A 15713-nucleotide genomic window follows, 5' to 3' on the forward strand; every position below is an offset into this window, starting at 1 on the left:
TGTAAATAAATAATTTTTTTTTAAAAAAGTAGCCAAAAGTTGTAAACCAAATAACATTTAGTTGGAGCTTTAAGCTGAGAGAGTGGTTTGCAGGTATGCTTGCACACTTCCTGCTCCTGCAGAGGTCAGGGTTAATGACCAGCACCTACAAGACAGCTTACCACCATCCGTAAGTCCAGTTCCAGAGGATCTGGCACCTCTTCTGGCCTCCACAGGCACCAAGCACATACACAGAGCTCATACATACAGGCAGGCAAAATACTCTTACACATAATAAAGATGTCATTTACAAAGTGGGCTGCCTGGTAAATTAATGTCAGCTGATAAATTAACTAGACTAGATGGCAGTGGTCTTGGCTGGCCTGCCGGAAGCATGCCTCTCTTAGCTTTCTCTTCCTCTGGACCTCAGTAACATCAGATAAAAGGAGGAAACTTGCATAGGATTTTCCTGCTTTCCTTCTGCAATGTCAATCCTACCCTCCCAGCAGCCACCCCCAAATAAAGGTCCATTCCTGTCAGCCTGGAGTCAGCAAAGGGATCAGGGGAGAAACTGAGAACTGGAGAGGCAGCAGAGCCAGCAGAGCCAGGCTGTCATGGGGCCTGCAGCAACAGGGTATCTGCAGAGGACTAGAGACCCTTGAGATCCAGGCCAGAGTGTGCTGGAGTGGGAAGGCTCCACAGGAGAGCACTGTGTTCTGAGGGAACCCAGGCTGCCCATCAGCAGTGAGCAGAGCTGAACCAGCTGCTGCTCCCTGAGGGAAAAACTAGGCTTTCCACACAACCTGCCTGGGGAAAGAAGTGAGGGTGAACCTAGGGAGACTCAGGACAGAGGACAGGCAGACTGTCCTGGGTTAGGGTGTGCTTGTGACTGCACCTCCACGGGGCTCATCAGAGATGTCTTCGCATCATATGCAGAAAGAGGTAGCACCAGCGTTGTCTGTCTGTCTGGATGCTGGAGGGCATCTGTAGCTCTCCACCACTGCTCACTGGGATCAATTACTCTGCTTTACCCTGGAACCAGTCGCAAGCCAGATCACATCCTCCACGTTGCAGGGCAGCTCAGAGCGTTTGGACCCACTCAGGTTCAGGAGCAAAGGAATGGCGTAGTGAGGCCGAAAACTCGTCCCAGTAGACTGGAGATGTCTGCTTTTGGTAAACACAGCCTCAACTAAGCATGGTGGTACATGCACTCAGGAAGTTGAGGGAGGAGGATCACAAGACCCAGGCCAACCTGGGCTATGTAGCAGAACCCTTTGTGAAAAAGGTCTAATGAGAATAGGGGCTGGGGAGGTGGCTCGGTGGCTAAAGTACTTGCTGCACAGGTGTGGAGACCTGAGTTGAGAAGCCAGCGCTGGCAGGATGAACAAACAGATCTGTTAGAGTAGGCAGGGGCCAACTGCTGAGTGCTAGGTTCAGTGAGACTCTGTCTTAAAAAAAGAAGAAAGAAGAGGAAAAAGTAAGGTCAGACACAATAGAAGATAGCCAAAGTTGACCGCTGGCCTCCACACAGTGTAGGCCACACATCCAGTGCACAGTGTCTGTGCACACATCCAGAGTCATGATCAAGCTGAGCTTGTTCTAGGAAAGTAAGTCGACCTAATATTAAAAGGTTAGTATAGGGGCTGGAGAGCTGACTACGTGGGTTAAAAGAGCTTGCCCTGCAAGGTGCGTGATCTGAGTTTGATCCCTAGAATTCACAGGAGAGAGAACCAACTCATCTAGCATTCACATACTTGCTTATGCATGAGCACACAACAACAATAATAATAAAATAAGCTAAAAATAATGGGATGTGTAAATACTTCTCACATCCTGGGCAAGTAGTCCTGTACCATAACTGATATTAAAAATACTAGAGTAAACCCATAAATACCACAACCTCCAGCCAGCAGAGCCACTGTCCTGAGTTTGGAGCACTTGTTCCTTTATCTTTCTTGTGTTTTGTCACCTAGATATTGCTAGCTGGCAAACTGCAGAAACATAGAGCTGCACCTGGGCCGGCCCTAACCTGCAGCTTATTTTGGTGTCTGTGGCTGGAAGGCAGGTGAGAGGCCCTCGGCTGGAAGCGGGGTGTCTGTGTTAGGGAGGCTTGGTTTGGCTTATGGCTGTCTTTGCAGCTCTGTGTCCCAGGCTGGGTTGGGATGCCCCTGTCTCAGTCTTTCCAACAGCTGGCATTGTAGATGTGTGCCACCATACTGGCTCATCTACTCGTTATTATAACTACTGTTGTGTTTTAACTTTTTATGTGTATAAATACTTGTAAATACATGGTGGCACATGCTTATAATCCCAGCATCTGTGAATTGGAGGCCACCCTGGGCTACATGTGACCCTGAAGAAGACAGAGGAGTGGGGTGGGGATGCTACTGTTTTTGTGAGTTTGGGGCCAGCCTGTCACCACCACCCTTCCCAAAAAAGAAATTATTACCCTGACTTGTCAGTCAACTTTTTTGAGATGCATTATGTGATGTTCACTGAGTGGATGGTAGTCACTTTCACACTGGGCCCCCTGAACCAGCCTCTTCAAGCAGCCTCTGAGACTTCCTCAGGGTCAAAGTGACCTTTTCACCAATGACAAGCCAGCCACTGCATGCTCTTCATCTCCCACTTAGGAGGAGTGTCAGGATGCTATTGCACTGACGACCATGGTCGGTGGGCGGGTGGGGGGATAGATAGATAGATAGATAGATAGATAGATAGATAGATAGATAGATAGATAGATAGATAGATAGATAGATAGGAGGCTGACCTTGAATTCAGAGATCTATTTGCCTCTGCCTCCTGAAGGCTGGGATTAAAGGTGTGGTCACAGTGCCTGGCTTTCTTTTAAAAACATTTTGAAAGTTTATTTACATAGGTGTGGATGTGGATGAGAGAGAAACATTATCTATATTATATACATATATGTGTATATACATATGTGTGTATATTATTGGCTTTGAAAATGTTCTCAGAGCTAAGTCTGGTAGCACAGGCCTGTCATCCCAGCTACTCTGGAAACTGAGACAGGATGTTTGCAAGATCAAGGCTAGCCTGGGCAATTTGCCTGGTGCCTGTCTCAAAATGAAGACTGGCTGGGGCTGGGGCTTAGTGCTAGATCCTTGCCTACCACTCATGTTCCCATGTGAGGCTCTAGGTCCAACCCCCAGCCGGGAGCTTACTCAGTTTTCATTTCCTTTTGTGTTTGTTTGTTTGAATCAGGGTCTTTGTATAGCCCTGGCTGTCCTGGAACTCACTCTGTGGACCAGGCTGGCCTCAAACTCCGAGATCCGCCTGCCTCTGCCTCCCGAGTGCTGGGAGTGTGAGTCACCACTGCCCAGCTTTGGGGTTTCAGGTCTTAACACAAGGTGATTGGAAGCTCGAACTACTGAGTATTTTGGTTTGCAAGGCTTTGCTTTATTTGGGAATGGGGTAAAAATGCAGGGGCTTTCCAGAAGGAGCTGAAGAACCAGGCGCTGACTCACCCAGTTTCAAGGCTAGGACTTCAGCAGGGGATAGGTAGGGTTTGCTGGTTGTTTATTAGGAGCTGTGCCAGTGGGTGTTAGTGCTGGGCCGGGGGAGGTCTACACAGGTAATAGACAGTGGACAGTCAAGGGGTCACTAAACTAGGAAAGGGGAAGTGTCTAGCAGAGTCAGCCTTGAAAAGTACACATTAAGCTGATGAAATGGCTCAGTAGGTAAAGGTGCAAGTCAGCCCATGGAGCCAACTCCTGCAAGTTGTCCTTCCTCCCTCTGTCCCTCCCTCCTTCCCCCCCCTTCTGTGTGTGTGTGTGTGTGCGTGTGTGTGTGTGTGTGTGTGTGTGTGTGTGTGTGTGTGTGTTTCTCTCTCTCTCACACACACATAAATTTTTTTTTTCAGAGCTGAGGACCGAACCCAGGGCCTACCACTGAGCATTTTAAATCCCCAACCCTGTAAATAAACTTTTTTTTAAAAAAATCTAAAAGAAAGCCAGACATTGTGACCACACCTTTAATCCAGCCTTCAGGAGGCAGAGGCAAATAGACCTCTGAATTCAAGGTCAGCCTGGTCTACCTCGTGAATTCCAGAAGTCAGAGCTATATGGTGAGACCCCGTCTCAACAAAACCATAACAAAAAAATAATCTCTAAAGGGTTTTTAAGGGGTAAGGATGTGTATCTTTATGCAGTAACCAGGACAGACCTCTGAGGCTCAAGGGAATGCTGGGCGAGAGCACACAGGGAGCGTGACATGTTCTTTTATAGCTCATAGTTCTTACCTGTAAAATGCTCCTGTCTAGAGCTCGGTAACAAACAGCCACAGGAAAGCAACTGAAAGCCACAGATGCCTAGCATACAGGCAGCGTAGCACGTGGGAGCTGAGGGTTGGGACAGGACAGCGCTCTCATACCCGCAGCAGTCCAGGGGTCATCTGTGTCTCATCCGAGTGTGATTGACATCACCGTTTTTTGTAGCTGCCAGTAGAGACCTTTCTCAGCTCGTCCTCATTACCCACCACCCTTGATGGTGGCCTCCAGAGTCCCTGTGCACACAGCACTGTGAAGTCTCACCAACTCTGAGTCACTCCTGCACCAAGTAGAGACGCCTCTTCCCTCTGCTGACGCCGCCACCTAAGCTAGCCAACTGGGAAATGTCTAACAGTAGTCAGCCTTGAACACACGCTGCTCCAGGCCATTGAGACACCCTGGTCAGAGGAGGGGGACAGTGTTCCTGAGGACAGCACCAAGACTGTCTTTCAGCCTGTGCCTGAATGTACGCATGCAGGCACACACCCAGACCCCATGCAAGGACTCCTCCTTCCTTCTGCTTACACTCCTGTCTGAGTAGAACCAAAAGGAAGTGGTCCAGGCTATGAGCTGTCACCCCTGCCCAGCCTTCTGGGATGACATGGTGGAGCCACTATGATCCAGCAGCTTCCTGCCTTTGTGTTGAGGGAGGAGACAGGACCAGGAGAGGGGAAAGTCAGCACAGGGGCTGACCCACTCGGTCTCTTGAAACTCCTTCCTTCCAAGCAAGCGGGACAGCTTCGTGAGGAGCACAGGTTGCCTGGAAAGCTGAGAGCTTGTTTCTGGGCCTTAGGTGCTTCTCCCACCTCAGAGCTGCCAACCACCAGGGCTGCCTTTGCTGCTTATTGTGGGGGCTGGCGCAGGGAAACTTCAATGCTGCTGTCCCTGGAACAAAATCCTCTCCCTTGAATCATCCCTATGACCTTCCCCCCACAGCAGGAAGGAAGTGACTGTTCACCTCTTCCTCTAGGCCATCTGGGGCAAAGGACAGAGACGCAGACAAATAAGAGCTGGCTCTTGTGTGTACCTCTGCCGTCTCCACACAGAGAAGGCTGAGGCAAGAGGATCATTAGTTCATAAGAACCTATCTCAAGGTTTTAAAACTAAAACAACAAAAAGTAGACCACACTTAGAGGCTGATGGCCCCTGTTCTCAGCTTTTTGTCAGAAAGTCACAAGCTCTAATGGGTGCCCTGTCGTGGCCTATCCTTCTTGAAGACCTAGAATGTGCCACTTGGGAGGTGGCTGGGGTGGCAGTGTATTTGCCTCACAAGCATTTGGATCTGAGTTTGAGCCCCGGAACCCACATAGGAAGCCAAGGATGGTGGCACATGTTTGTAATCCCAGCATCTGTAGGCAAAGACTGGAGGAACTCTGGGGTTCGCTGGCCAGTTAGCCTAGTTATGATCTCCAGACCACTGAGGGGCCTGTGTCAGACCGTCTTTTGGTCTACACATACACACACACACACAAAGAGAGGGAGGCAGGCAGGCAGGCAGGCAGGCAGGCATATACAACATACACGCATCAAACAAAAGATAACTTTTTGTTTCAGTGCCATCTTGTTGTGTGTGTGACCTTACCTTTGTACACTTCTGTGAGAACGTACAAAGTGAATGCAGCAAGTGAACCTGGGCCTACTGTCAGCTGTCAGAAGGGTTCTTGTGTGATTCAGAGAGCTACTCTCTGGGATTCGTGGAGGAATTGTTTTCTCGTCTTTGGTTTGCTTACTTTCTTCCTCGTCCTCTTCTTGATACTACATTTATTTGTAGGTACTGTGTGGGTGCACATAGGCACATGCATGCTATGGCATACATGTAGAGGTCAGAGGACAACTTTGTGGAATCAATTCTGTTTCTGCCTTCACAGGATTCAGACAACAAACTCAGGTCGTCAGCCTTGGCAGCAAGTGCTCTTAGCACTGAACCATCTTGCCAGCCCAGCCTTTGATTTCTAAAGGAAGCTTTGTATGCTGTTTACTCAGCATTCCTTGTCGCTCCCGTTATTGGTGACCTAGAACCCTTTCTCCTCTGGCCCTGTGAGTGCCACTGCTTTCAATTACCCAGCATGCCTAGAGGGCAGGGCCATGAGCAATGCACACGAGACGGACATTGGCCGTTAGTGACTCAGTTTGTGTCCAGCAGAAAGACTCATCACCAAAGATTCTCCTCATTCTGTGTCAGGAATCATACAGAGGCTTCTAGAAGCCAGATTGCCATCTTTCCTGTCCCCTCTCCTCAGGACTTACTTAGTGTCTGCAAACAGCACCTGAAGCTCTTGGGCCATGTGTGTCAGAGCAGAACTGTGCCCCAGTCCAGGTTTTACTTCTCACCTCAGCCCTTGCTGCTGGTGTGGCCTGGAGGCAGTATCCACCATTTACACCAGAAGCCACAGGGAAGCACAAGAAGAATTTAAATCTGGGGCTAGAGCTGTGGGAATGATGGGGTTTGGGGGTTGCTTGTTTTAAGTCAGGGTCATATCGCATGGCCTCACACTGGCACTTTAGCTGAGAATGTCCAGGAACTCCTGATCCCCCTGCATCCACCTCCCAAGTGCTAAGACGACAGGTGTGGACACCACAGCCAATTTGTGTTGTGCTCTGAGGGCTTCGGCCTGCACGCTGGACAAACACTCCAGCAACTAGGCCACAGCTCCGGCCTCAACCGCTTTTTAATTTGTGGTGTTTCGGAATTATTTTTGCTTGGTTGTTGTTTTGTTTCTCCAAACTAGAGTGTTACTCTATAACCCTACCTCAGTTGGTATTCACTCTGTAGCCCAAGTTGGCCCAGAACTTGTGGTAATCCTCCTGTCTCAGCTTCCCAAGAGCTGGAATTATAGACGTGTACCACCACTCCTGGGTTATTTCCTAAAGTCACGTGTACTGTCCTATCGTGCTTTCCACTGCTGTGACCCAGAGCATCTTGGGGAAGGAAAGGGTTTTTCTGGCTTACACTTCACATCACAGTCCCTCACTGAGGGACAGCAGGGCAGGAACTGAGGCAGAGGCTGTGGAGGAGTGCTGCCCGCTGCCTCGCTTCTCCTGGTCTGCTCATCTACCTTTTCTGTACAACCAAAGGACCACCTTCCTATGGGTGGCATCACCACAGTGGGCCCAGCGCACATCAATCATTAATCAAGAAATGCCTGTAGGCCAACCTGGTGGGGGACCCCACAATTGACAGTCCCTCTTCCTAGGTGACGAGTCAGCAAAAAAGCCACCCACCCCCCAGCCTCTGCCCGCTTAGACTTTGCTTTCCTATGTTCCCACAGCAGAATAGCCCTGCCCCTTCTCTCCCCCAGTCCATCCTTTCATCCGTTACTCTGGCTTCCTCCATCAAGCCTGAGCTATGACTGTTTTTCTTCCCCACAGGGTGAGTCAGTGAAGTACTTCCTGGATAACTTAGACCGGATTGGCCAGCTGGTGAGTAACCCACCTCTCCCCACAACTGCAGTCCGCTATCCAGGGTTAGAAAACCTCATGTGGAGACCAAAGCAGATGAGGGGCTCCAACAGCACCATGGGCCAGCTCGTCACATGGTTCCTGTGAATTGTACCATCTGCCACAGCCCTGCTCAGCTCTACATGCCTGTGCTTAGGGAAGAAGTTGCCCTGTGACAAACACAGGAACCTGGGCTAGGGCCCAAGGAGGCCTTCTTGTCACTTGTGGTAGAAAAATTCCAGCATATGCCAAAGCCCACAGGATGGTGAAGCGGTGATCGTCCTCGGGCAACCTACCTGCCAGCAGCACCTCTGTTGTCACTGCCTCCTCAGTGTCAGGTCTCCTCAGCAGGCCCATGCAGGAGGATGGCGGCCTAGAGGTCAGCCTGAGAGGCCTGTCTCAATAAAACACAGAAACAAGATGAGTGCACATGGCTGACAGACAGAACAGAAAGCACCGTTGCACCGCCATTGTGCTCCTGAAAGACTGGCAGACCTCCCAGTGCCCGCCAGCACCCAGGCAGTTCGGAGACTTCCCCCATCACCTGGTGATATTGGTGATGTTGTTTTGTAATGTTTTGAACTGACATCCTGATGAGCCCCAGTCATCACTGGGTAGTACCATCACAAAGTCTGTCAGTCAGCAGATTGTTTCCTGCCTGCTGTTTTTCCTCCTTTTGATTTATTAACTGAAGTAGCCACATGAGTGTCTCACCCTGGATTTCCCTGTGCCCGCCTCATGGTGTGGTAGACAGATACCTTCTACCCCTGTGACATGAGTGGACAGATGTACTGATCCCTGGGCCTTCAAAATGCAGATTATAGCCTTGTCAAGAATTGCCACAGTTAGGGCCGTTGGGTGTGGCTCCGTGGAAGATCACCTGCCTTGAATGTCCCAGTGGGGAGTTGGGGTGTGGCTCAGTGTGGAGCGTGCAGGAGGCTCTGTTTTATCTTCAGCACCAAAAAGAGTAAAGTTTCCAAGGCAACCATTCTGACTGTCTCATAGACTTCGTGTAGATCACATTACACAAGCCAAGTTAGTGGAAAGGTTTGAGAACACTCTTGCTCTGGAAGCTAGAAAACTAAATGATATTTATGTTGTAGAAACAAATGAAACAGATTTTTAATTTCTTCTAGTGAAGAAGGCTAGATGAGATGTTACATTTCCAGCTGAAGGCTTTGGCCACTGGCTCTGGTGAGCCACAGAGCCTGGAGTCATTAAGAAGCGAAGCGTTCGATCCTGTTACTTTGTTGAGGATGGATTTTGGTTAAATGTTCTTGCACAAGTCCCCGTATCTTTGTCCTGCTGCCTGTCTTTCTGCCAGCTCTCCTGTGCTCATCCCTCCCTGTTTTCCTTCCTTCCCAAATGTCTCCCTTCCTCATGTTTTCCAGAACTACTTCCCCAGTAAGCAAGACATCCTGTTGGCTAGAAAGGCCACCAAGGGAATCGTGGAGCATGACTTCGTGATAAAGAAAATCCCATTTAAGATGGTGGATGTGGGCGGCCAGAGGTCGCAGCGCCAGAAGTGGTTCCAGTGCTTCGACGGGATCACATCGATCCTGTTCATGGTGTCCTCAAGCGAGTATGACCAGGTCCTCATGGAGGATAGGCGCACCAACCGGCTGGTGGAGTCCATGAACATCTTCGAGACCATCGTCAACAACAAGCTCTTCTTCAACGTCTCCATCATCCTCTTCCTCAACAAGATGGACCTGCTGGTGGAGAAGGTGAAGTCGGTGAGCATTAAGAAGCACTTCCCAGACTTCAAGGGCGACCCGCACCGGCTGGAGGACGTCCAGCGCTACCTGGTCCAGTGCTTTGACAGGAAGCGCAGGAACCGCAGCAAGCCTCTGTTCCACCACTTCACCACTGCCATAGACACCGAGAACATCCGCTTCGTGTTTCATGCTGTGAAGGACACGATCCTGCAGGAGAACCTGAAAGATATCATGCTGCAGTGAGAGACAGCCCCTCTGCCGTCCTCTCGTGGCCTCCGTGGCCTGTGGCCACATGTCTCTGGTGTGTCTGCCACCTGCATGGACCTGCAGTGGGCATCTCGAAGCCACACCATCTAATACCTGGCTCAAGAATGCTGGACTGTCAGCCACACCAGCGAGCTCCGGGCAAGAGGACGTGGGAGTGTCAGTGATAGCTACTGAATCGGGGACTGAAACTACTGAATCCACGCCATCGCTCTGGTGTTGATCTGTAAAACCTGGGAACACAGCTTTCTCCCTCCCTACAGAAACTCTTCCTTGCTGACACAACTTAACCAAGGTTCAGGTGTGCACAGACACACATGCTCTCATTAATGACAGAAACACGACCCCAGCTGGCCTTACAGACGGCTCTTCCCTCTGACTTGCAGGTTCTCACGGAGACACACTAACTCGGAAGCTTAGCCTCACGGTAGGCTGTAGAGGGCATGCGCTGCTGCTAAGCTCAGAGTGGCTCAGCCGCAGTGCCACCTCCCAAAGTGAACACACTGCCTTTAAAATTGTGCCAATACCCTCCGAGTCCCCACTCTGAGGCATGTCAGGGCGAGCAAAGGAGCCAAGTCAGGTGTCCACACTCCCGACTAGAGAACAAGGTGGGAGCTGTGAAGCTGCCTCACTGCCCCAGGAGCCACTTACCGTGTCTCCATGCCCAGTGGGCCAGCCACAGTGTGGAAGGTGGCCTCTAAAGCAGCTCTGGCCAGCCTGTGCACACAGTGGTGCTCTACTCCTTCCCTACCCTCCACAGCCCATGGCAAAGACACACAACCAAGTGGCCTTGTAGTTTGCCTTACTTGACAGTTGTGGCATGTAGCATCCCCTGTCCTGGGCTCTGAAAGTGGGCCCGAGACGCTCTGCGCTGTAGAGCATCTTCTTGTCTTGGCTGCTTGATGGCCCCAGCCACTGGCCCTTTAGGAGAAGCCCCAGGGTCTGCACACCGCCGTCACCATTGCCTTCACACAGTGCGCTCTGCTCTCAGAGTGGCTGGCAGGCCGCATTCTGTCGCTGTGCACATAAAGTCAGTCAGCACCCTCCTAGCCCTGGTCCATGAGGGTGCAGAAGGCTGGGGACATCAGCACAACCTGCTAAGCCTCGCCTCCTTGGCAGGTGTCACTGTTTTACAATACGTTGCATTCCAGACCTGCCTCTGTCCACTGATTACTTTCTGGGAGCGGGGGTGTGGCTTATAACTTCCGCAGAGTGTTGTTTTGGTTCACTAACATATCCAAGGGCCCTGTCTGCAACTGAACTACTCCTGACACTTGATCCCTGTTGCATCCTTGTCTTGGCTCATTTCAGGCACCAGACACATAGGATTCTTGGAGCAGATGCTAAGCCAGGAAATAGGATGGGGCTGCTTCTTAGAGCCCTTGTTATGGCAGCGCTCCATCTAGGAAACAGCAGTCGGTCTCTCCTGCTCACTGTTCTCTGTGCCCAAGTCTATCAGTGCTCGCTGGGCCTCTGTCCCTTTGGGGAGAGAGCGGCTGTTCTGCCTGCTTCACCAAGTCTTCACAAGCTGAGGGGATGAGGCCAGGTTAGTACCAGGGACCAGCAACCTTTCAGGGCTCCTTGGGGGTCTCAGGTCCACACACAGTGAGCATCCCTTGCCAGGTGCCCCACGTATCTGTCAGTGCTGAGACGCCAAACACACAACCTGTTCCCAGCTGCTGCTGGGGGCCACTGTGACCGAGGTGAGTGTGGGGTTGCCAGGGAGAGCGCTGTCCCTCTGACAGCCTGACCAGATGATGTAGCATGTGAGTAGCAAATGTGACCTTGAGCTAGCTGAGCAGAACACAGGTGGATGGGCAGAGGCCCCCATCCTGGCGAGCTGAGCCTGGCTGTGTCCTGTCAGGACGCCCTACTCTGTGACCCTACCGTGTGATCTGTGAAGTGGTGCAGTCGGAGACGAGGCTGGAGTCCTGTACAAGTTTCTACACTAGATTGTAGCCAGGTTTTCTCCCAGGCCTTAGGCTTTGGTTTACCTTTAATTTTAATTTCACTGTTACCCTTGACTATTGTCCTTTTTGTTGCAGTGTTGGAGAGGCAGGAGGTATTTGTGCCTCATCTATTACTGCAAAAAAATTAAATAAATGTAACAATAAACGTCCTAAAATCAGCCCGCCTCCTGCCTAATAGGCTGCTTATGTTAAGGAACAGGCGCGGGGTGGGACATCTGAAAAGTGCTCCTCCCTCCTCTGTACAGGATTCCTCCAAAGCCCGAACTCACTCTGGCTGGCCTGAAGATGAGAGCTTCACACCTCTAGATGTTGGTCCAAGTGAGTTCTTGGTTTTCCTTTGCTTAATATAAAAATAGGTTTACCACTCAAAGCCAACATTCACTTCCTTGTTTTCCATCCCCAAAGCACAGCCTTTTCATTTGAAGATTCACCCTGTTAATTACAAATTTTAATTCCATGTACCTGAGCCTGGCAGGTCAGAGAGCCATCATAAATACCTTCTTTCAGTGAACGTCTCCAAATCACATGAACTGAATGTGGGGGTGGGGGATACGTACTTGAAACGCACCCTTAGCCAGCACAGCGGCCTACACCTTGGGAGCTATCGGCTGAAGGAGTATTCAAAGCCAGCCTGGGACGGGTGGGACCCCATCTCAACAAAAAACACACACAACGGGACAGGGACAGGCTCCACAGGTAACAACAGCACTTTCTGCACAAACATTAGAACCCGAGTTCAAATCCCTGGCACGCACAGAAAATGTCAGTTGCATAATATATGCTCCTGGGTAACCCCGGCACTGTGGAAGACAGACAAGGGAGTCGCCGGTGCCTGCTGGCCACTAGTGCAGCTCCTAGTGAGAAGCCCCACCACCAAGGAATAGGCAGAGATAGTGATCAAGCAGGACGCTACGTCCATCCTCTGGCCTCTGTTTAGGCACACAGACCCGCACCCCACACTAAATAACAAAGGAGTTTCACAGAGCCACCAAGGACTGCCCACGTGCTGTGTGCACTGCTGGTAGTGGAGGCTTTTGCCACACCATGTGGTTTGTTGGGGGAAAATATTGGCTCCAGCCTCTGCCAGGCAGCACCGTGAGCAATGCCGGGAAGCATGGCAGTTAGGAGCTTCCTTTTCTAGCCCTGGTGCTGGTAGGCAGAGGGTGTTGTTCCCACCTGCCACCTTTTCACCAGCAGTGGATTTGCTTTATTCCTTTAATGAATATGATCCCAGCCATTCACCGTCTTTGTGGAGCTCTGCCACAGGACTGAGGGTCTCAGGAAATGGCTTTCTCCTTTTATTTGGTCCTTAGTGTGGTGGTGAGTTTTAACTGTCAACTGCCTGAATCTACAGTTACTTGGGAAGAGCCTCAGGATTGTCTAGATAAAGTTGGCCTGTGGGCAGTCTACTGGGAGACAAGGTTACTAATGAAGATGGGGTTGAACACCTCAACAATCCTCCTGTCTCCCCTCCCCATCCACAGCACTGAGCTTACAGGAAGAACTGACCGTGTGTGGATTTTTATGTGGGTTCTCAGGATTTGAACTCCGGTCCTCATGCTTAAGTACACAGGGTCTCACGAATCCCTCAGTGCCTGTAATTATCCGTTACTGGACATCTGAGGATGACTTTGAACTTATGCTGGTCCTCTTGTCTCAATCTCCCTGATCTGGGATTATTCAGAGTCTCCTGATGCTGCCAACCGAGCTACACCCCCAGCCCAAGAACCCAGCTTTTAGAATCTGCTGCAAGAAATGCAAAGGACCAGGGGACGGTGGCTGGCAGCCCTTCCCCGGCACAGCATTGCCCAGCATCACCTCTCATCGCCGGCCGGAGCCCAAAATAACTCAGGTTTATTTTTGAGCTCAGCCTCTTGGGTAGGAGGCGAATGAAAACAAGCTTTAAGTCAAGAGGCTTGTTTTAAAAGGCAATTTCCAAGAAATGTCCGGGGGTCACTGTGGGGTCAGCCCCACCCAGCATGCCGTGTTCCCTGTGATAGTTGGCAGGTTACAAGTTCCCTGCTTCAGGCTGCAGATGGATTGACTCCCCCGGGGTCTTTGTTTTGTTAGTATTACTTTATTATTGCCTGTGTGTGCATGTGTGTGGAGGTGAGAGGGCAACTCTGAAATAGATTCTCTCCTTCCACATTTACGTGGGTCTGGAGGATCAAACTCAGGTCATTAGGTTCACATAGAAAGCACCCTTACCCACTGAGCCTTCTCATTGACCTGGTTTTGTTCTATGTGTTTTCACGTGAGTGTGTGGAAGCTTCCAGAAGCCTCAACAGAGCTGACTGGGGACTGCCCAAGAGTGAGGGTACAGGTCCCTAGCTGTCTGTGTAGCCCTTTATTCTGCCTATTTCCCTGCAGAGTTCAGAGAACACAGTGAGCAAAGGCGGGGCCTGGTTTGGGGCTAGCAAGATGGCCCAACCAACAAAAGTCCTTGCCATACAAGTCTGATAACCTGAGTTCAATCCCCAGAACGCACAGGTGAACTAACTTCCAGAAGTTCTCTTCTGAAATCCACGCACACACCATGACACGTGTGTACTTCATTAGCCTGCATCTCACTCACAACACCAAGATTTTACTAAGAGAAGTGAGCGAGCAGACACAACACATCCCCTTGCACTTAAAGACTGAAGGTTAGCAGGATATGAGGGACAGCTGTGGTCTCAGCTCATGGGAAGCCCAGCAAGATGCCCAACAAGAAGATAGGGCAGTACCATCTCAGCCGGTAAAGGTGTTCGGGACCTGAGTTTGATCCCAGAACCCAAGTAAAAAAGCTGTGTGTAGGGGCTCAGTGATTAAGAGCATTGGTTGTTCCCCTAGGGGGCCGGGTGTAGTTCCCAGTACCTACATGACAGCTCACAACTGTGTAAGGCCAGTTCCAGGGGATCCGTAGACCAGGCACGCCTGTGATGCACATATCTGTGCACATAGCAAAGCAAACTCAATAAATCTTGCCCAGGTGGTGGTAGCACATGCCTTTAGTCCCAGCACTCGGGAGGCAGAGGCAGGCAGGTCTCTGTGAGTTCAAAGCCAGACTGGTCTACAGAGTGACTTCAGGACAGCCAGGGCTACACAGAGAAACCCATCCTGGGGGGAAAAATGCTAGACATGGTAGCAGGCGCCTGTAACCCCAGCTTTGGAGAGGTGAAGACGGGCAACTCCCTAAAGAGGGAAAGGCTCGCCAGCCAGCCTAACCTACGTGGCAAGTTCCAGGCTAGTGAGAGACCCTCAAAAAAGCAAGATGAACATCCTCAAAAACCTAATAAAAATATATTTACGGGGGCTGGAGAGATGGCTCAGCAGTTAAGAGAGCTGGCTGCTCTTCCAGAGGTCCTGAGTTCAATTCCCAGCACATGGTCGGATGCCCTCTTCTGGTGTGTCTGAACACAGCGATGGTGTACTCATAGAAGAAATTTTTTAAGTTTTAAAAAATATTATTTTTAAAACGGCAAGATGAGCCAGTCATGGTGATACATACCTTTTAATTTCAACAATGGTGAGGCAAAGGCAGGTGGATCTCAAGGTGGAGTTCGAGATCAGCCTGGTCTGCAGAGTGAGTTCTGGGAGAACTAAGACTATGTGAGAGACCTGGTCTCATCGAAACAAAACAAAAAAAGCAAACAACATCTAAGGTGGCCCTCAGGCCTATACTTGTGGGCACACGCACACACACACCACATACACACGTGTTGCTTTTCAAAACAACAGTCTTGGGTGCAGCTGCCTGTCCCTCCAAAACCTTGCTATCCCTGCCTGTGGGATCCACAGAACGGCTCACCTTGGCACTGCGCACAGACCTGTACGTGGGCACATCCCTGGAATGTTCTAGCATACCCTTCAACCTCAGCAGGATCTAAGTTTGGACTTTAGCTCTACCCCCAGCTCCCTACTGCATGTCTGTGTCTTTAAGCACTTTGGAGGGTCTTTCCATCCACAAAGGTCCCAAGGGACAGTATTCTTTTTTCTTTTTTTTCGGAGCTGGGGACCGAACCCAGGGCCTTGTGCTTGCTAGGCAAGCGCTCTACCACTGAGCTAAATCCCCAGCCC

General features: G+C 50.6%; 1 protein-coding gene across 1 annotated transcript in view; it reads left to right on the plus strand.

Annotated features, from left to right (window-relative positions):
* Positions 1-11812, plus strand: part of Gna12 (G protein subunit alpha 12) — a 79129-nt gene extending 67317 nt beyond the window's left edge. The window contains exons 3-4 of the mRNA XM_032886332.1: positions 7634-7684; positions 9094-11812. Coding sequence (XP_032742223.1) covers positions 7634-7684; positions 9094-9663 — 621 coding nt within the window. The 3' untranslated portion in view covers positions 9664-11812. The remainder of the gene's footprint in view (positions 1-7633; positions 7685-9093) is intronic.
* Positions 11813-15713: the final 3901 nt, after the last annotated feature.

This window comes from Rattus rattus, chromosome 16, assembly GCF_011064425.1.
Source record: "Rattus rattus isolate New Zealand chromosome 16, Rrattus_CSIRO_v1, whole genome shotgun sequence".
Taxonomy (NCBI): Eukaryota; Metazoa; Chordata; class Mammalia; order Rodentia; family Muridae; genus Rattus; species Rattus rattus.